Source organism: Polypterus senegalus, chromosome 11 (genome assembly GCF_016835505.1).
Source record: "Polypterus senegalus isolate Bchr_013 chromosome 11, ASM1683550v1, whole genome shotgun sequence".
NCBI lineage: Eukaryota > Metazoa > Chordata > Cladistia > Polypteriformes > Polypteridae > Polypterus > Polypterus senegalus.
This window is the reverse complement of record NC_053164.1, coordinates 94,617,085-94,639,914: the sequence shown is the minus strand read 5'-3', so window position 1 is coordinate 94,639,914 and position 22,830 is coordinate 94,617,085. Positions and strand designations below refer to the sequence as shown.

General features: G+C 38.5%; 1 protein-coding gene across 3 annotated transcripts in view; it reads right to left on the bottom strand.

The window, feature by feature from the left end:
* Positions 1-22,830, bottom strand: part of eml3 (EMAP like 3) — a 265,243-nt gene that overhangs the window by 40,754 nt on the left and 201,659 nt on the right. For all 3 annotated transcript variants that reach the window (XM_039769278.1, XM_039769279.1, XM_039769280.1), the window contains 5 exons: positions 17,482-17,602; positions 15,328-15,477; positions 6,543-6,612; positions 4,518-4,628; positions 2,505-2,600 (listed from right to left, as the gene is read on the bottom strand). In XM_039769278.1, coding sequence (XP_039625212.1) covers positions 2,505-2,600; positions 4,518-4,628; positions 6,543-6,612; positions 15,328-15,477; positions 17,482-17,602 — 548 coding nt within the window. The remainder of the gene's footprint in view (positions 1-2,504; positions 2,601-4,517; positions 4,629-6,542; positions 6,613-15,327; positions 15,478-17,481; positions 17,603-22,830) is intronic.

Genomic DNA, 22,830 nt, shown 5'->3' with positions numbered 1-22,830 from the left:
CTACACTGGTTACCTATGTTATTCACAATTGACTTTAAAATACTGCTTATGGTTTACAAAGCCTTAAATAATCTCACTCCATCTTATACTGTATATCGGAGTGTCTGACATCTGACAGCTAAACTTAACAGAAGTGGTGAGGCAGCTTTCTGCTGTTATGCACCTAAAATCTGGATTAGCCTGCCGATAGGAATTCACCAGGCTGATACAGTGGAGCACTTTAAAAAACTGCTAAAAACACATTACTTTAACATGGCTTTCTCATAACTTCATTTTAATTTCATCCTGATGCTCCGCATATTCAATTAATTATCATTACTATTCATGGTACCTCCAAAATTCGTACTAACCCCTACTCTCTCTTCTGTTCTTTTTCCGGTTTTCTGTTCTTTCCTAATCAAAGCACCATGATGTCCCTACATTGATGAATTAAAGGCCAGAAGTTCACATGACCATCATCATCAAGTCCTTCCCTGACAACCCTGAATACAATGAGGACTGATCAGTTATGTTAGGTAGAATGCCTAGAGGGGGCTGGGCGGTCTCATGGCCTGGAACCCCTGTAGATTTTATTTTTTCACCAGCTGTCTGGAGTTTTTTTGTTTTTTCTGTCCTCCCTGGCCATCGGACCTTACTTTTATTCTATGTTAATTAGTGTTCTCTGATTTTAATTCTTACTTTGTCTCTATTCTCTTTCTTCATCATGTAAAGCACTTTGAGCTACATTATTTGTATGAAAATGTGCTATATAAATAAATGTTGTTGTTTTACCAAGTCTCATATCTTGCTCTGTGACCATATAACTAAAAATAAAAGTCAGAAATGATGCAAAACTAAGAAAAACAAACAATCCCTATTTTCTTTTTTTATCATCTTCCTCTATATACAGTTTGACAAATGTAAACATTTTTAGTATCTCTAAACTTGATAGGGCCATTTTGATGTCTGGCTATGTACATGTGGGGTCTCAGACATCCACAACTCATGACCAGAACAGAACATTAGAACAATCTAGACAAGAACAGGCCATTCAGCCTAATAAGCTTGCCAGTCCCCTAATTCTTCTAAAAAGCATTGTCTAGTTTTTGAAAGTCCCTAAAGTCCTACTGTCTACCACACTACTTGGTAGCTTATTAAAAGTTTCTATGGTTCTCTGTGTAAAGAAAAATGTATTATTATTTATGCAAAATTTTCTGTGTTCCCATGTTGAACTAATTTTATAACAGTTTCAATCCACTGTATTAATTCCCTTCATGATTTTAAACTAATGTCTCCTCTTAATCTTCTTTTGCTAAAAATAATGCTAATAATTCATCCCGTTAGATGATCACAAACAAATCTGGTGGTCAATATGGTTTTCGTTAATTTTGTTTTTTACTGGAAAACTCAAGGTCCTTTTTTTGGAAAAATGTTTAACATTAAAGTAATAGAAAAGTAAAAGGTCTTACAAATGTTCATTTTCAGTGCTTTCAGCTGTTTCTAGTCAGCTGCTTCATAACCTGCAGTTAGTGGCCATACCTTCAATGCACTGTTCCCCTGTGTCTGAAGCGTTTGTTTGCCTAATATTAGACGGGAAGTGAAGTAAAGGCCTCTATATGGACCACATGGGTGCTAATCTGAGAGTGATTTTTATTTTGTTATTTATATTTCAAGATTAATGTCTCTAACAAGTTGAATCTGTATATACTTTTTGAGAATTACATCTGGCCCTGAAGGACCAAATTAGGCCCAACCCCTTTCATGTTTTTGTGCCTTTTGCCTTTTCTGCCCCTGGGAAATTCTTGCCAGTCAGACAACCTATTACACTAAGCCATGTAAAAAATATGTCTGTTGAAATGAAAAAAAAAATACAGATTTCTTAGTTGTAGGTTTTATATTGCAGGAAATGTTTTTTCTTTATGCATAAATGAAAGGAAACTGTACTGCAAGCTAAACTTGGTTGATGGAAATTTCTCCTAATTGGCAGACATTACTATTATAATACCATAAAATGTGAGGGACGCTCAAAAAGTTTCTGCACTTTTATATTTTCATTGTAAACGGTGAATGCGGAAGGAGTAGTAGATTGGGCATTAAAAAGTTGGTACGATGCTGGGAAAACTGCATCACAAACAAAGATGACTATGTAGAAAAGAGATGTAATTTGTTTTTGAAATTCTTAATAAACAGAGTTAAAAAAAAAGTGCGGCAACTTTTTGAATATCTCTTATACCATACCATTTAGTATATCATTTTATGCAAAAACAGTAAATGACATCACAACACATATTATATAAAAGATACAAACTACATAATACAATATCACAAGATGTGTAATTACATTTGCAGCAAATATCAAAGCCATATTTTGACCACTAATACAGTAAGTAAGACACAAAGCCCTGTGTGCAGATAAACTAAAGTATTCTTCAGAAAACAGACTGCAATTGCAGTATTTCTTAATTTAACAGGATACTTCTAAAATGGCTTGAATATATGAAAAAAGTATGTTTATTAATGGATACCTTTATTTCAGTTAGCTTGATTCCCTTGTTCCAGTCCCACACAGACAACATGTGTTCATTGGAATCATCAACCACACAGAGAAGTGACCCAAAATCCTAAATAAAAGGTACACATTAAGAGTTTAGGGAGCAGGTCTCTAGACACAAAATTCCATATAGCAGGGGTACTCAACCCTGGTCCTGGAGGTCCGCAATGGCTGCAGGTTTTCATTCCAACAGTTTCATAATTAAAAGCTAGGCCTAGAAGATAATGAATCTTGGTATTTAATTATATGACTTGTTAGTGCCTTCATTCTTCCAAAACAAATCTTTATCACATTGTACAATTTTTGCTTTCTGCGACTTTATCTATATGTTTTGTAATTTGAATCAGATACCTCTTGTTCCTTTCCCTTCTCTCTCATTTATTTCACAACTTTATGTTAACACAGATACTTCATGATACATATACACAGGTTTAAATGGAAGCATGTTAGCTGGAGAGCTGGTGGTTCCTTTGTCAATTGCACCTCATTATTAATTGATGGTTGATTAAGAAAACAAGCAACAATTAAAAGCTTACTATAGCGTTTAAAACTAAAATAGGCAATTAAGTGTTCTGAATTATAACAAAAAGGTTAACTAAAACTAAGCCTAAAAAACACTTTGCCTTAGTAGGAAATAAATGTGATTTAATTAAAAATGTGGTTAAAGCAAAAACCTGTAGCCTCTGTGGACCTCCAAGACTAAGGGCTTGTTTATACTTCACGCTCAGAATGCGTATGCACCCACATCATGGCTGGCACGCATTTCCAGCGTTCATTTGATGTGTCAAATTAACGCGACACGTGCGCGAGTTGCAGTACCAGCAAAAAGTCGGGGGCGCAGTATGCTAAAAGTTGGAATGTGACATCAGAGTCTCTGGTTACTATCTACATGTAACAGAAAGCCGCTTTGCGGATCCTACGAGATCGGTGTGCACGCTGTTTGATGAATGGTTCGAAGAGGTGAAGGAAAATGCCGACATACAGATGCATTTGTGGTGCTTTTATATTCAAGCGTCGCATATTCCCGATCGTAATGACATGATACATTTTAGAAGTCTCACATACCCTCTTCTGTGCCATCTTTTTTTCTAGGGCTTCCTCCGGTACTGACAGCCACGGCAAACAGCAATAGATCACCACACTGAGCACATTAAATGTATGATATTCCAACTCTCTGCACATTTAGAATCCTTAGATTTATACTTGATATCACTTTCGTGATGAAATGCATTGAAGTATGTATGTTACATTTTACAGATAAAGTGGTAATTTCATTTAAATAATGAATACTGTTAATAATTACACACATGGGGTTGATACGATGGCAGAGCGGTAGCACTGCTGTCTCGCAGGGAGTCACGTCGCTGGTATTCCCTGCCTGAAGTTTACATGTTTTCCTGCTGAGTTTCCACAAAATGACACCAGTGTGTATGTATGTGCTTGTATTCACCTTGTGATGAGCTAATGCCTCATTCAGGGATTGTTTCTGCCTCGTGCCCAATGCTAGCTGAAATGGACAAATCCCTGGACTGATGGATTTAATCATTAAACATCCTTTTCAGAGATATTGCGGTAAGGTGTCATCGGAATTTAATGGGTGTTCCAGGCAATTCACAACACAGCGAAGCCGAACCTGTTCTCAACGTGATGATATCTCGCACTGCCACCTGGTGGATTCCTCCAGATTTACGTAAAGTATGCGGGCAAGTATGAACAGTACAACGCTTGCGTAGCAGGAGCGTCCGCTGCAGCATGTGTCGTGTGAAGTATAAACCCGGGCCTAAAGCTCAATACCCCTGCCACAGAGTGTTTTACCTCTCCATTGGCAGAACCATATATTATATTATAATATATTCAACTATTACAGCATGTAGCTGGAGGACTTTTCCTACTCATTTTAGCCTTACCAACAATGTTTAATAATGGCATAAAAAGCATGCGGGGAACTTTTAGTCCTATATCATAAAAAACAGTATGATATACTCACTGCATATGAGAAAGAAATGGAACCAACTCCTCGCTCGAAACAACCGAGCCCAATCTGTTGAAGGGTCAGTAGGGTGGATGAACTCCAGATATGGACAAAAGGCTGCAAAGGCTGATGGAATAAATGTTAGATGTATCTGGAGACATCAGTTATATTTGTTACAACAATTGCACTGACCTTATAAGAGATTATTACTGGAATATTAAATTATGATTTGACTCTATTACTAAAGAGGAGTATGAGTAAAATAAATACTAAATTACATCATATCTCTGGTGGCATTGCTTTCTTTGAAAGAACATGGGATAAGGGGACACATTTTTCAGCAGAAATGGAATCCCTTTATTTTGTTCATCTTGGTTAAACAAAAGATAGTGTAGTCAACATCACAACACCAAGATGTCAGTTCAGTTTCCAATTCAGTAACTACAGCATTCAATCAACAAAATTCAGAATTTTGCATGATATGTGTAAGCTTTTTTTTGAGTGCCCTCATGTTTCAAGAGCAATAGACCTGAAAGGAACTGAAGCTATTGAAACTATCTAAAACTCCTAGGGGTAAAACCAATTCCACCTGTGCAGAATCTAAAGAAAAACGATTACATCTAAATTCTTGAAGATCAGTCTGAATATAAGATTATTACACTTCAGCTGATCTGACTGAATAATATGGGATTTCTCTGGTTGTAGCATCTTAGTTGCAGAAAGAATGACTTTGAAAAAGTGAATTCGGAGGCCAGGGTGAAAACAGCCAGGGTACAATTCAGTTCTAGTCAAGACTGTGCACTACTTGGTTAGTCACAAACACAAATACATTTGCTGAGAGTGGCAAATGTGGGATGTGAATTGTCAAAATGGAAAAAATAGCCAACACAGAATTCAAATCAAAATCAGCTGAAGAGGAATGTAAATCCTGTGAAGACATCAGTAACCTCACTAAGGACTTTCAGGTGACTTTTTAATCACAGTATAGCATCAAGTCAATGAAACGTCTGGAATATTGATCTAGTCAATTAAGTAGCAGAGGGCGTGGTTAATCAGTTTCAGCTGTTTTGGTGTTAATGAAATTAACAACAGGTGCACTAGAGGGGCTTTTCTGACTATTTTTTCACTAGTTTTGCATTTGGCTACAGTCAGTGTCACTACTGGTAGGATGAGGCAATACCTGGACCCCTACAGAGGTTGCACAGGTAGTCAGGCTTCTCCAGGATGGCACATCAATACATGCCATTGTCGTAAGAAATATTATAGAAAAATTTCAAAACTTGTTAGTTTAAAAAAACTAAAAAAGATATGTTTTTGTGATCCATTTACACAATTTTGTGGAGAGACCTATAACTTTGTTGATCTCAGAACCTTGACATCACTTTCTAGTTCACATGTTATGGTCTCATGTCTCCATCCCTGACTGAGGATCAAATTCCTTTTTAAGTCTCTTTTTTTCATGTTTGATTTTGTTTATGTATGTAAGCTGCCTTTGTTATGCTCCATGTGTTTAATGGGTGGTTCCTCAAGAGGTGGGACCACCTGCCAATCACCAACAGAAACTGCCCTCCGCACTATAAAACAGAGGGTCTTCCACAGTTCCAGGCGGTTCATTCGAATACACTTAGGAGTGGTGAGCTCTTGTGTTTTTTTGTGAATGTGGCTTGGTTAGTGATTTACTGGATTATTGACATTTCACTCTATATTTTGACTGGGATTAGGATTTCATATTAAGAATTTCAGCAACTGTTTTTGTGCTCTACAGAGCCTCACTGCTTGAGACTTTGAAAATAAATATTTTATTTTACAAAGTTTCTGTGTGGCCCTTTTTGTATCTAGCCAGTGTTTTTGACAGGATTTCCCCCTGTAGTGAGCATTTCTGTAAGTACTTTTGGGAGTTACATGCTTTGGAACTCCCAGTCAAAACACATATATTTGTCTGCAAAAATACAAGTGACTGCTAATCAGCAATTCTGTGATGCTATCTCACTAAAATTAAATTGAGAGGTTCAGATTATATATAAAAATACAAACAATTACCTTTCCATCTTTATCAACTCCAGCCGTCTGACCTGTAGCCACACGCACTTTATCTGGATGGACAGCAAGACTATTAAAAAAGGCAAAGGAATGTTTTAAGAAATGTACAAAAATAATTTTAAACATATTTAACGGTAATTAACAAGTTAGCAAGAATCAACAGGCTTAAAGACTTGAAGACTTCAATAATAAATGTGACTTTCTATCTACTCAGTGTCTGAGGACACAGTGAGCAAAGAAACACACAGGTGCTAAATATGGTCCTTTTCTTTTAAATTTATACTGTCATTCAAACACCTGAGAATCTGTTTTGTTCCATCTCTCTTCTTAATAATTTTACTGTTTTTCTCATTATGGATTTTCTTCTTGTATTTACATAATCACGAGGGGTTCTCAAAGCTGAACAGCATATACAGTCACCTACCTATCTGCCACCTAAGACTATCAAATGCAATCACATTGAAAATTAATAATAACAAGACATAACTTGCCAATATATCATTATGTTAAAAAATGATTCATATGTTAAAACGTTTCTGCTATAATAGTTGTAAAGAGAAAAAAAAAGAAAAGCAATTACATTTGAATTGTGATGTGTTGCTGGCGGGCAAAGATTTGCCAGGCAGAAGTACCATATTCCAAAATTCCAGTGCAGGAGAAAGAAAATTACAGTAGGGCAACACATCCTGCAAATGGAGTGGAGGTCCTAGAAGGGCTAGCAAGGGTGCCACAAATATAATAGCGAGTTCAAGTGCAAGAGAACAGTACAATGCCATGACTCTGGAGTAAAGTTACCTAAAGGAGGAAAAACTGACATAAGGATGGTCTTTACCCTCCAGCCAGTTAGCTGAAAGCACATGGTCCCCTAATTTGCATAAGAGTATTGGCTCTTTAAAGTCTATTGAAGGTTCAGGGATGGAGTGGCCTCAATAGTCTTTCGAGGATTTCAGACTTAGCCAGAAATTACAATAGGAAGGGATTTAAAACAACTTCAGGCCATTGGTCTTTTGAACTCAAAACCAGAAGATAAGCTGGGGTAAGAGGAAGACCAGTTGACCCAGAGTTAGGGTGTGAAAGACAGGAGTTGAGGGGAGTGCTTTAGTGGGACTTTGAGCTGGGCAGTTGGACAAGCCATTCCATTCGCTGAATAGGGAACCATAGCCATTAAGGTAGGGCCGGAGAGGCTGTACAGTTTGTTGTTTTTATTGTATTTTTATTTTCTACTAATAAAATAAGATAATATATTTGGTATAAGCAATGCATTATTTGAATATACTTTGGCCTCCTTCAGTCACTCAAACAAGATAATATATTTTGTATAAGAAATAGATTATTTGATTATACTTTGGCCTCTTTCAGTCATTCAGTCATTGTGGGCAATGAGGGTCATGACCAATGTTCTCTTCATGCTACAAAATAAATAAATCCTAAAAAAGTCCATGTGTTTGTTTTGCTAAGCATTTGAAATAAACAGAAGCTATACAAAACAGTGTTTACTATCATGTAAATTAAACGAAAAGCAAATTAAAAAAACACTTCAAATAACTTAGTCTGCATATTTATATAGTAATAAAACAGAAAAAAATGTCCAGAGACAATATATGAGGAAAAACAGTAATGTCATACTTAAACTACAGGTTGGTAGCAAGACAATAAGTTGTTTAGATCAAAAGTTCCCATACCCAGCAACATTCCACATATTCTTCTGGAGAAGTCTCTTTTATGCCATCTAAGAGGTATAACTTCTCTAGCATATCCTGAATCATTTTACAGTGATCCATGTCTTACATATCACTTATGGGTAGCTTGCCCTCACTCTTTTACACAGAAAAGTTAAAACTTTTTTTGGGTGGGACCATGATCTACAATCTAAAGGTAGGAAATCAACATGAAAATATCATCTGCAAATAGCAAGGATACAATCCTCAGAACCTCAAATGAGTAAATCGAATTCTTACTACAGTATGCAAATATAGAGATTGAATGCTACCCAGGAGTTCACCCAGGAACCCATATACATGAAGCATCATTTAAGATATCACAGGGTGCCCATTTATCAGTTTTTGCCATCATTTTATGATTTATATTAAGAAATAAAAAGAATATCTATACTAATAAAAGGCAAAGCCCTCACTGACTTACTGACTGACTCACTCACTCACCACTAATTCTCCAACTTCCTGTGTAGGTGGAAGGCTGAAATTTGGAGGCTCATTCCTTACAGCTTAATTACAAAAAGTTAGGCAGGTTTCATTTTGAAATTCTACGCGTAACGGTCATAACTGGAACCTACTTTCGTATACTGTATACGACCATAGCGGGCAGCTCGGTCACCATGTGAGGCGGAGTTGCGTCTCACATCATCACGCCTCCCACGTAATTGAGTGCCTGCCCATATAAGGCTGTCACTCAGCGGCAATCCAATAGAAACACTCTGCCACTAAATATTCAGACGAAGATGAGATGGTCAGGGTGGTGTTTGACACAAACTCAGCGAAACTGCGAGAGAAACTTTTAAGTGCCAGGTCTTAGATAAAATTAAATAAAGCTGTGGACATCGCGAGATCGCATGAGATAGCACAGGCACAGCTCAGAATTTTCGATGCATGTACTCCGAGCGGCTCACGTGAACTGACTATGAATGCAGTACACAGAGAACAAGCAAGACCTCTAAAGAGTGCAAAGACTTTTGATCACATGAACGTGTCTGCAAAAAGTGGCGTCTCCTGCACTGTAAAAATACTATAAAAGTCGAGCAGCCGGCGCACGTGCGCATAGCTGTGCCGGCCTTTCAGACACTGACTGCGCTTCTGCCTTAAGTGAAAGTAAAGACTTTTCATTTTTTCCTCCTTCCCCTGAGCTATAGCCCAGACAACTGCAAACACGGGACCCCATTTCTAGACCGCGGAAAACTAATATTAAGGCGCTTCGCACTTTCTTTTGCACGTATACGATTATGAGGTCGTCAGGTCGGATTATAAAGACACGCACAGGAGTGAAGGATAGACAGTGTCATCCTGGCCAGTTAATGGCGGGGCCGTCTCTCCAGTCTACACGAGACCCACCGCGACACTCCCCAAAAGGCGCTCATATTGTCAGTGAAGACGTCTCTCTACACTATATAAAAGAAAAAGGCAAGTTTCCTTTCTTTACACCTTTTTTCCTTTTATCCCAAACCAAAGCCTTTCTCTCTTAACACTGCAGAGGACACAAAACTAATTTTCTTTAATTGCTGGTAATGCCGGTAAGGCACATTACCACAGGCAGAAATTTGGACGTTCACATAGAAAATGTAATTTCTATACCACAGCCGTCGTGTAGCGCCTTTCAAAAGGGATCTACTACAGAGAGATGATCCATATACATTTTAGCTGCTGTTAGTACTACTTAACTGTTGTGTTATACTGTCTTTAAAATGTAGTTTACCCGAAACCACTCCAGTAGTGCTCAATGTATCTTTACTTCTTAAAACGTTAATGTTTTATTGTTTAATAACTTATAGACTACATTTTATTTTTTTTCCCTTGCACTCAGTGACCAAAGCCAATGGGTAATCAGCTATATATATACTCAGCAAAAAAAGAAACGTCCTCTGACTTTCAACTGTTTTTACTTTCAGTAAACTTAATGTGTAAATATTTGTATGAACACTAAAAGAGTCAACACCATAAGACATAAACTAAAAATGTTTCACAATGTGTCCCTGAATGAAGGGAGGCTCAAAATCAAAAGTACCAGTCAGTATCTGGTGTGGCCACCAGCTGCTTGAAGTACTGCAGTGCATCTCCTCCTCATGGACTGGACCAGATTTGTCAGTTCTTGCTGTGAGATGTTACTCCACTCTTCCACCAAGGCACCTGCAAGTTTCTGGACATTTCTGGGGGGAATGGCCCTAGCCATCGATCCAAATCGATCCCGCTCCAGGGTACAGGCCTCGGTGTAACGCTCATTCTTGGACGGATTCGTGTTTATCGTCGATCACCCCTGGTGAGACAAAACCGTGACTCATCAGTGAAGAGCACTTTTTGCCACTCCTGTCTGGTCCAGCGAAGGTGGGTTTGTGCCCATAGGCGGCGTTGTTGCTGGTGATGTCTGGTAAGGACCTGCCTTACAACAGGCCTACAAGCCCTCAGTCCAGCCTCTCTCAGCCTATTGCGGACAGTCTGAGCACTGATGGAGGGATTGTGTGTTCCTGGTGTGACTCGGGCAGTTGTTGTGGCCATCCTGTACCTGTCACGCAGGTGTGATATTCGGATGTACCGATCCTGTGCAGGTGTTGTTACATGTGGTCTTCCACTGCGAGGATGATCAGCTGTCCTTCCTGTCTCCCTGTAGCGCTGTCTTAGGTGTCTCACAGTGCGGACATGGCAATTTATTGCCCTAGCCACATCAGCAGTCCTCATGCCTCCCTGCAGCATGCCTAATGCACGTTCACGTAGATGAGCAGGGACCCTGGGCATGTTTCTTTGGGTGTTTTTCACAGTCGGTAGACAAGTCTCTTTAGTGTCCTGCGTTTTAGAACTGTGACCTTAAATGCCTACTTTCTGTAAGCTGTTAAGGTCTTAACGACCATTCCACAGATGCATGTTAATTAATTGATTATGGTTAATTGAACATGCATGGAAAACATTGTTTAAACCCTTTACAATGAAGATCTGTAAAGTTATTTGGATTTTTAAAACATTATTGTTGAAATACACAGTCCTGAAAAAGGGACGTTTCAGCAAATCCACCTCTGAATGGCTGAAGAAAAAGAAAATGAAGACTTTGGAGTGGCCTAGTCAAAGTCCTGACCTGAATCCAATTGAGATGCTATGGCATGACCTTAAAAAGGCGATTCATGCTAGAAAACCCTCAAATAAAGCTGAATTACAACAATTCTGCAAAGATGAGTGGGCCAAAATTCCTCCAGAGCGCTGTAAAAGACTCATTGCAAGTTATCGCAAACGCTTGATTGCAGTTATTGCTGCTAAGGGTGGCCCAACCTGTTACCACAGATGCATGTTAATTAATTGATTATGGTTAATTGAACATGCATGGAAAACATTGTTTAAACCCTTTACAATGAAGATCTGTAAAGTTATTTGGATTTTTAAAACATTATTGTTGAAATACACAGTCCTGAAAATGGGACGTTTCTTTTTTTGCTGAGTTTATATATATATATATATATATATATACATACAGTGGTGTGAAAAACTATTTGCCCCCTTCCTGATTTCTTATTCTTTTGCATGTTTGTCACACAAAATGTTTCTGATCATCAAACACATTTAACCATTAGTGATATATAATATAAGTAAACACAAAATGCAGTTTTTAAATGATGGTTTTTATTATTTAAGGAGAAAAAAAAATCCAAACCTACATGGCCCTGTGTGAAAAAGTAATTGCCCCCTGAACCTAATAACTGGTTGGGCCACCCTTAGCAGCAATAACTGCAATCAAGCGTTTGCGATAACTTGCAATTAATCTTTTACAGCGCTCTGGAGGAATTTTGGCCCACTCATCTTTGCAGAATTGTTGTAATTCAGCTTGATTTGAGGGTTTTCTAGCATGAACCGCCTTTTTAAGGTCATGCCATAGCATCTCAATTGGATTCAGGTCAGAACTTTGACTAGGCCACTCCAAAGTCTTCATTTTGTTTTTCTTCAGCCATTCAGAGGTGGATTTGCTGGTGTGTTATGGGTCATTGTCCTGTTGCAGCACCCAAGATCGCTTCAGCTTGAGTTGACGAACAGATGGCCTGACATTCTCCTTCAGGATTTTTTGGTAGACAGTAGAATTCATGGTTCCATCTATCACAGCAAGCCTTCCAGGTCCTGAAGCAGCAAAACAACCCCAGACCATCACCCTACCACCACCATATTTTACTGTTGGTATGATGTTCTTTTTCTGAAATGCTGTGTTCCTTTTACGCCAGTTGTAACGGGACATTTGCCTTCCAAAAAGTTCAACTTTTGTCTCATCAGTCCACAAGGTATTTTCCCAAAAGTCTTGGTAATCATTGAGATGTTTCTTAACAAAATTGAGACGAGCCCTAATGTTCTTTTGCTTAACAGTGGTTTTGCCTTGGAAATCTGCCATGCAGGCCGTTTTTGCCCAGTCTCTTTCTTATGGTGAAGTCGTGAACACTGACCTTAATTGAGGCAAGTGAGGCCTGCAGTTCTTTAGCCGTTGTCCTGGGGTCTTTTGTGACCTCTCGGATGAGTCGTCTCTGCGCTCTTGGGGTAATTTTGGTCGGCCGGCCACTCCTGGGAAGGTTCACCACTGTTCCATGCTTTTGCCATTTGTGGATAATGGCTCTCACTGTGGTTTGCTGGAGTCCCAAAGCTTTAGAAATGGCTTTATATCCTTTACCAGACTGATAGATCTCAATTGCTTCTGTTCTCATTTGTTCCTGAATTTCTTTGGATCTTGGCATGATGTCTAGCTTTTGAGGTGCTTTTGGTCTACTTCTCTGTGTCAGGCAGCTCCTATTTAAGTGATTTCTTGATTGAAACAGGTGTGGCAGTAATCAGGCCTGGGGGTGGCTACGGAAATTGAACTCAGGTGTGATACACCACAGTTAGGTTATTTTTAACAAGGGAGCAATTACTTTTTCACACAGGGCCATGTAGGTTTGGATTTTTTTCTCCCTAAATAATAAAAACCATCATTTAAAAACTGCATTTTGTGTTTACTTGTGTTATATTTGACTAATGGTTAAATGTGTTTGATGATCAGAAACATTTTGTGTGACAAACATGCAAAAGAATAAGAAATCAGGAAGGGGGCAAATAGTTTTTCACACCACTGTATATATATATAATATATACACACACATATAGACACATACATATATATATATACACATATACAGTGGTGTGAAAAACTATTTGCTATTGACTAGGCCACTCCAAAGTCTTCATTTTCTTTTTCTTCAGCCATTCAGAGGTGGATTTGCTGAAACGTCCCTTTTTCAGGACTGTGTATTTCAACAATAATGTTTTAAAAATCCAAATAACTTTACAGATCTTCATTGTAAAGGGTTTAAACAATGTTTTCCATGCATGTTCAATTAACCATAATCAATTAATTAACATGCATCTGTGGAATGGTCGTTAAGACCTTAACAGCTTACAGAAAGTAGGCATTTAAGGTCACAGTTCTAAAAACGCAGGACACTAAAGAGACTTGTCTACCGACTGTGAAAAACACCCAAAGAAAGATGCCCAGGGTCCCTGCTCATCTGCGTGAACGTGCATTAGGCATGCTGCAGGGAGGCATGAGGACTGCTGATGTGGCTAGGCAATAAATTGCCATGTCCGCACTGTGAGACGCCTAAGACAGCGCTACAGGGAGACAGGAAGGACAGCTGATCATCCTCGCAGTGGAAGAGTCCGGATCTCAATCCCATTGAGCATATCTGGGACCTGTTGGATCGCAGGGTGAGGGCTAGGGCCATTCCCCCCAGAAATGTCCAGGAACTTGCAGGTGCCTTGGTGGAAAAGTGGGGTAATATCTCAGAGCAAGAACTGACAAATCTGGTCCAGTCCATGAGGAGGAGATGCACTGCAGTACTTCAAGCAGCTGGTGGCCACACCAGATACTGTCTGGTACTTTTGATTTTGAGCCTCCCTTCATTCAGGGACACATTGTGAAACATTTTTAGTTTATGTGTTATGGTGTTGACTCTTTTAGTGTTCATACAAACATTTACACATTAAGTTTACTGAAAGTAAAAGCAGTTGAAAGTCAGAGGACGTTTCTTTTTTTGCTGAGTATATATATATGTGTAGACTCAAACTGATTATGACAGCAACAATCCAAGCTGTGAGAAAACACTAAAAAGGAGGCGTGTCAGACGTTGTGGTACATTTTCTGATGCAGCTAGATGAAAACAACTTTGTGATGCTGCCGCCAAATACTCGCAGCAAATTTCCACAAGTTAATAGACACACTGTCGCTAAATATTCGCAGGCAAATCCACAACTTAATAGAGACACTGCCGCTAAATACTCGCATAGCGATTTGAGTAGTGAACACTTCGATGAATGAAACCTGTTATCTTTACAACGGTTGACAAACACGGAATGTAACTTGAATGCAACACATCCTCCAAATACGAACCTGATTGAAAGAAATAATGATAATCAAATCCTTGATGACAGCAACACTCATAACAGTGACAAAACAATTACTTTGACAATCATGTTATGCTATTTTTAAAATGTTTCCTTTTCTTTTTCATAACTTCTTTAACACACGACTTCTCCGCTGCGAAGCACGGGTATTTTGCTAGTACAGTATATTACCTTAACTCCCCAATACTACGGGGACTTGGTAGGAAGATTATATTTAGATATGCATATTAAAATTATATACTCAGGGATCCTAATAAACATTAAGTGTTTTTTTGTCAATGTGGAATTTACAAAGCATTTCATACAAAGGGTTGTGGAAATCGGCAGCCATCTACCAAGTTAAATAGTTGAAATGGAAATCTTGACCAAAAATGAAAGGAATGCTAGAGCAACAATGCAATTAGTTACTCAAATGAGCCTGGCAGATGGAATCTTGTTAGGCAAAAATCTAAGGCTTATGTCCTAATAAAAATACACATAATCCAATGTGAACTTTTATCACTGAGACATTATCACTGAGAAAGGCATCTCTAAAAATTGTAATAATTAATTTTTGCATATGAGACCTCAACATGTGTTACATTCACAAAACAAGTGCACCACCTTTGAAAAGTATCTTTGGGGTTGGAAAGATGGTGTCTTCTCTAAGCCTGACTTACCATCGCACACAATCGGTGTGTTTAAGGTAGTGTCTCTGAGTCTGATCATCAATGTGGTACAAGACCACCACACAAGCAATGAAATACACAACTTCTCCGGACGGTAGCAAGTACAGGTTGGAGCGACAATCACGTCCACGATACCCATATCTAGAAGCTGCTTGTTAAGAACAAAAAGGGAACAAAGAGAAAGCAAATCCAGTGCTAGTGTCAAAAAGTTACTTTAACATAGTTAAAAATATAATACTGTAATCTGGTTATTAAGATGACAAGTTTTCTCTAAGTAGAACTCAAAAACAAAATTAATTATTTGTTGCCAGATTTTCTAAAGTTAAAAAGTGAAATACTATCTCTGTAAGTTTTATAAACTCCCCTGTAATATGTAAACTGATGTACCAGTCTAAATGTAGTTTCTTACATACAGTGGTGTGAAAAACTATTTGCCCCCTTCCTGATTTCTTATTCTTTTGCATGTTTGTCACACAAAATGTTTCTGATCATCAAACACATTTAACCATTAGTCAAATATAACACATAAGTAAACACAAAATGCAGTTTTTAAATGATGGTTTTTATTATTAAGGGAGAAAGAAAATCCAAACCTACATGGCCCTGTATGGAAAAAGTAATTGACCCCTGAACCTAATAACTGGTTGGGCCACCCTTAACAGCAATAACTGCAATCAAGCGTTTGCGATAACTTGCAATGAGTCTTTTACAGCGCTCTGGAGGAATTTTTGCCAACTAATCTTTGCAGAATTGTTGTAATTCAGCTTTATTTGAGGGTTTTCTAGCATGAACCACCTTTTTAAGGTCATGCCATAGCATCTCAATTGGATTCAGGTCAGGACTTTGACTAGGCCACTCCAAAGTCTTCATTTTGTTTTTCTTCAGCCATTCAGAGGTGGATTTGCTGGTGTGTTTTGGGTCATTGTCCTGTTGCAGCACCCAAGATCGCTTCAGCTTGAGTTGACGAACAGATGGCCGGACATTCTCCTTCAGGATTTTTTGGTAGACAGTAGAATTCATGGTTCCATCTATCACAGCAAGCCTTCCAGGTCCTGAAGCAGCAAAACAACCCCAGACCATCACCCTACCACCACCATATTTTACTGTTGGTATAATGTTCTTTTTCTGAAATGCTGTGTTCCTTTTACGCCAGATGTAACGAGACATTTGCCTTCCAAAAAGTTCAACTTTTGTCTCATCAGTCCACAAGGTATTTTCCCAAAAGTCTTGGCAATCATTGAGATGTTTCTTAGCAAAATTGAGACAAGCCCTAATGTTCTATTTGCTTAACAGTGGTTTGCGTCTTGGAAATCTGCCATGCAGGCCGTTTTTGCCCAGTCTCTTTCTTATGGTGGAGTTGTGAACACTGACCTTAATTGAGGCAAGTGAGGCCTGCAGTTCTTTAGACGTTGTCCTGGGGTCTTTTGTGACCTCTCGGATGAGTCGTCTCTGCGCCTTGGGGTAATTTTGGTCGGCCGGCCACTCCTGGGAAGGTTCACCACTGTTCCATGTTTTTGCCATTTGTGGATAATGGCTCTCACTGTGGTTCGCTGGAGTCCCAACGCTTTAGAAATGGCTTTATAACCTTTACCAGACTGATAGATCTCAATTACTTCTGTTCTCATTTGTTCCTGAATTTCTTTGGATCTTGGCATGATGTCTAGCTTTTGAGGTGCTTTTGGTCTACTTCTCTGTGTCAGGCAGCTCCTATTTAAGTGATTTCTTGATTGAAACAGGTGTGGCAGTAATCAGGCCTGGGGGTGGGTACGGAAATTGAACTCAGGTGTGATACACCACAGTTAGCTTATTTTTTAACAAGGGGGGCAATTACTTTTTCACACAGGGCCATGTAGGTTTGGATTTTTTTTCTCCCTAAATAATAAAAACTATCATTTAAAAACTGCATTTTGTATTTACTTGTGTTATATTTGACTAATGGTTAAATGTGTTTGATGATCAGAAACATTTTGTGTGACAAACATGCAAAAGAATAAGAAATCAGGAAGGGGGCAAATAGTTTTTCACACCACTGTAGGTTAAGTATTGTATCTGGCCCGAAGCTTGCAGTTATGCTTACAATGAAAAACACTTGTGATACATTGACAAATATATCTTACTAGTACTACAAAATCTAGGTAAGGATACGCCCACTCGAGATCCAGCTTTTCTGTTGGCTGCTCCACTCTCAGGTTTTCATAGTTCTGAATATTAGAAGGGCAGTACATAGTGATTGGACGTCCTCGAATAAACATCTTGATGGGAATATCTATTCAAAAACAAAGCACAAAAATTACAAACAAACTAGACTATAGTTCATTCTAGAAAACAAAATGCCATGTTTACCTGAAATAATGGATTCCAGTAAGTCAGACTTTATTAAATTAGTGTATGCTGAATTGGTATTTACCTTGAAATGCATGATAGTGAGTTTATTGATACTGTGAAATGTTTCATGAGTCACTAGAAGGCTGTGTGGTTTGGCCTCATAACATATCCATGTTATGGTCCCAGCCTGAGGCTTAGAAGCCCCTGTAGTCAGTATACTGCTGGTCTTCGAGTTGGGAGGTAGCTGTTGCTGAGGACTCAACTGGCAGGAGAAAGAAAAGCCAGTACGCTAATGAGAATAGTAATTTGTGGTGAGAGCAGTGTGTAAGTGGACTGAGTAGTCAGACACTTTGTTTTTAAAGTGGGCCTCAAGGCTTAGGGTCTGTTATTGGTTATTTTACTGCTTTGTGTATGTCTTTTCCTTGCGCTCCTGCAATTCACTTGCTTTGTTAATATATCCCACTTTTTTATTACTTTTGACCTCAGGTCGTCACTTTGGGCTTGAAAACAGCTCTCAAGCATCCTAGAGAGTCCCTAACAGTAAATTACTGATTTGAGGGTAATTTTTGTAATTTGTAATAACCTTTCATGTAGTTGTTTTCAAACTGCTTACAGATGTTATTCTCCCAAATTTATTGGAAGTTGTACAACAGCAGATTTTCTTATGCAGAAGACATGTTGGTGCTACAGCAACACTTGAGCCCTGGTTCAGATACTAGCTGGGTGCACTTTGTGTGCCATTTGAAGGTTCACATGAGGTATGTGGTATTTATAACCCAGAGTTCAAAGACAGGCAGTTAAGTTCAATGGCAAACCCCTATTGTCCCAATGGAGATGTGTGTGCGATTATTCTCCAGGAAACACCACAAAGTCATGTTAAAAACTACAGGAACTGATTTTGCATAGTAAAGTCCTGTGGTGTTTTTCATAGTTCACATTTGTGACACTGAAGAGCATACAAATTGCATGAAAGGAAATTTCATTTGTACAGGGCCTTGCATTTTTGACAAACTTCATTAATCACTTTATAACACTGAAACTTGTCTTATTTTATTGAAAGGAATTTTGCTTTCACTTGTATGACCAACAATCATACATTATTCATAACATTATATACATGCATTTAAATTTAAAATAAGTTGCATGAAAAACACTGAAAGTATACAAAACAGGGTTTAATATAAAATACCAACTACTATGTTACTGAAAACTTTGAATGTTTTCTTGTCTTCAACCAAAATTTTATATTATACGGAATAAAGGGCGCCTTAGTGAACATTTTTATTTTCTTAACTTGTGCCATGTATTGAGTATACAAAGTTAGCCAACACCAAGTGGCACTGTGTGAAAGAGTAATTGTTCTTTATAAGTATTAACTGGCCTTGCCATTGTGATGGTCCGGGTATAGCTCCACAGTTCCTGGCAGCTTGAACCCTGAACTGTCAATAGTTTTATACCGAGGATAGAGTCGGGCAAATGAGTACACACATAGTCAGCAAGAGGTAGGTGTAAAAGTGCTTAAATGTTTTATTCAACCAAAGTCAAAGTCAGTAGTTCAAATCCTCAAAGTGGCAGAAAGTGCAGTGTCTTTTCCATAAATAAATAAATAATTAATAAAATCAAGTGATCAGTGGATGATAAAATAAAAAACAAATAATCCTTTAAAACGAGGTTAAAAGTCTCAAAAGTAGATATCTAAAAACAAATGAGTCACAATGCTTCCCTCATTGGTGTAAGCAGAGGAGATGTAATTCTGACAGGCACAGCCAACCTTTAATCACAGACCCGAGTCCCTGCTGTCACCCCAGGCTTGCAGTAGCCTGTCACACTGAGCCTCGCTCCTTCAACTCCTGATGCCACTCCTCAGCCTTAAGCAGAAGCCCTCTTCGAGCACCGACTCACTCCTTCTACTTAAGGTCACTCAGATGGAGTGACCCTCTTCAACCTTCTCGAGGCCAGCAACACACTCCTCCGTTGGGCTCACTTCTCTGGCTGGCTGCCTACTCAGCACTGCACTGGCTCCTCTCTCTCACTCCCTGCTTTCACCAACTCCTCCTTTTTGTTTTATCCTGGATCTTCTCTCCTTTTTCTTTCTTTCTTTCCTTCCTCTTCTTTTTTTTCCATTTCTTGCCCAGGAAACAGACTGAACCACACACATCTGCATGTGGATGCACAGCCACTTAGTTCCCCCATTAAACCCTGGCCTGTTTGTGCACACTTTTGCAGGTGCATACACCTGTACCAGTATGGAACTTGAGCCACACTGTCTTTATTTATTTAAAAATTTACAATGTCACAAACCTCACTCATCAAGGCCACGTTTAGTTATAATGACTATAACCTTCCTATAAGTGCTTCCTATAATCATCAGTCTTTCGAATTGTTGCGGAATAACTGTAGTCTAATCGTCCTTGTAGAATTAATTTAATTTAGAACCAACTGAGGTATTTCTGTTGGATTAGATTCAGACTTTAATTAAGTCAGTCCAAAACTTTAATTTGGCTTCAGACATTTTGATATGGCCTTGCTTTTGTGTTTGATCACCGTCTTCTTGCATGAACCAGAAAAGCTTCAGTTTTGCTCACAGATAGATGACTAGATGTTCTTCTTAAAGGAACTTCCGATAGAAATTCAGGAGCAGAATTCATGCTTTCTTCCCATTGTAAACAGGAATCAGGAACATGACGAAAGGGATGTGAGGGCCCCGAAAGTGCTACAAAAGGAGACCAGGATCTTCACCGGTAAGAACCGGAAAAACTCATTCCAACCTAGTCAGTCCTCAAGTACTAGCTGATGCTTCTGCCTAAGCTAGACCAAAAATGGTGAAACTGGTCTTCAAGGAACACTTTAGAATCTCAAAATACTAAAAATGCCTCACAAGAAGGAGAAACAGCGAAAAAGTTTAGCTTATAAAGACAAAACAAACGATATAACTTTATAAATTAAAGACTTATTTATTTAAATAAGTGTAAAAAATAATGCTCAATTGAGCAAAAATGAAATTGTCCGAGTCAAACATGTCCCAATACAAAAAACAATGGCAAATCCTAAAGACAGAGGAAATAAATCACCAAAAACAGGATATATAAAGAAATAACAATACTCCCAAAACTGACGGCAACCAAGCTCAATGAACCTCTATTGGTTCTTTCCTATTTACAGCCCTTTATTGGAAGGAGGATCCAATAGTAGTGACATTAGGAAAGCCCCGCCTCCTGGAACGCCACCCACAAAGCACAGGGAATGAATGAACATTTATAAAGGCAGTAAATAAATATTAAAAAATAAACATAACAATAAACTAGTTCTGTCAATGGAATGTTCTCCGAAAAGGCTTTGAAATTATTTAGGTGATTCATAGCAAATGAGAGAAAAGAATTTATGTCCTCCTCGATTATATGTAGCTTTAACCTTGCTACTCTCCAATGAAGTCCATTTCTACTGTGTCTTTCTAATTTTGCAGTCAGACCTTTGCTGTTTTGTTCATCACTACTTATAACTTTCTTAATGCAAATTATAACTCTGGAGATGAGAAAAAGAAAAATATTAGTTCTAGATTCCAACTCTCCTAGTTAAACCATGTATATATTTCGGAACGGTTTGTGACAAATCGTCACCAGCACAATTAGTTTTCTTAATGCAATCAAAGCAAAGCTACTAATTTACTGTAAAAAGTAAAAAAAGGACTTCAAAACATCTATATAGCTTCTACAAGTGCCAAAAGTCAAAACATGACTTTTGATCTGGTTATGATCTGTGTAGTTTACAAGCAAATTTTTAAACCAAGTAGCCAAATTCTGGCAAGTGCCAAAAGAGTAACTACTAATTAATCATCATGTCACCAGTGTAATATTTTTTTGATCCTCCCCAGGGAAACTGAAGCCACTCTGAAAGAACGACTTAATGGATAGAAGCCCAAGTTCTGGTGCACTTTGAAAGAGATCCCCAGTATTTCATATGGCAGGGGGCAGACATTTTACACCGCAACTTTACTTATGTTGTTTGATTTTGTAATATAAGAAGGAATAGGTGGAACCCCAACACATTAATGTCTCCTAATTCATCTTCTGTCAACAGAGATAAATATTTTAAATCTCACAACATCTACAAAGTAGGCTTTTGAAAATATTTCAGGTTATTTTACAAAAAAAGGAAAAATTAAATTTGGGTTTCATGGCAGAATTAGATCATTTATTGTACCCACCATGATATTTAAATATTGTGGCAAAGGTGCTATATAGGCGTCAACCCAACACAGACTGACAATGGAGGCACGTATAAAATAAACAAAAAAGAACTTTTAATTCTTTTTCAGCCATGGGGCACGTCTTCCCCTTGTCCCACAAGCCCAACACAGTCCCAAAAAACCCAAAGTAAATCGCCCCAAACCACACTCTTCTTCCTTCACTACTTCTCCCTGGCATCAGCCTAACTCTGGCAACTAGACTAGTGGCTGGAGGCTCCTTTTATAGCACCCCCAGAAGTGCTGCAAGTGCTTGTTGACCTACTTCAGGCTGCATTTCTGGATGTGGCTGCAGTCCAGCCCACATTGACTCATTAAGCCATGCAGCCCAACAGGAATGAGCTCTAGTGTTCCACCATTGTGGCCCTGATGCAACCCAGGGGAGCTGCCACCAAAATGTTCCCCATGGCTGCTCCCCCGGATCCAGTATCAAAGGGGCGTCTGGGCCGGACATGGATCCCAGCCATTTGCCACAATATATAAAAATCAAAGCAAATGTATTATTCATTTACTAATCACTTACTATTTATACATTTGCATTGCCAAGATTCTCTGCATGGTAACCAGAAAATGGTTTATATGCAAAATTTACTTAAGCTTGGACAATTGTCCCATCTATCTGTTGTCAACATGGTTTTTATATTAAAATATGAATGCTGATATAATCTCATCCATCTATCTATTATTTAAATCTGTTTATTCTGAGTAGGATCATAGGGAGGCTGGAGTATGTCCCAGCAGGCATTCCATACAAGACAGGAAAAAATCCCTGACCAGGGAGCCATCCTATCCCAGGGAGTTGATACCATTTGCATTGCCTAGTTCAATAACCTATTGCACAGTTTTATCATTTAAATACAAGAATAACTTAGTTACATCTTGTATGTCATCCACTAATTTTCAATATCCTGTGTATTATGGTTTTA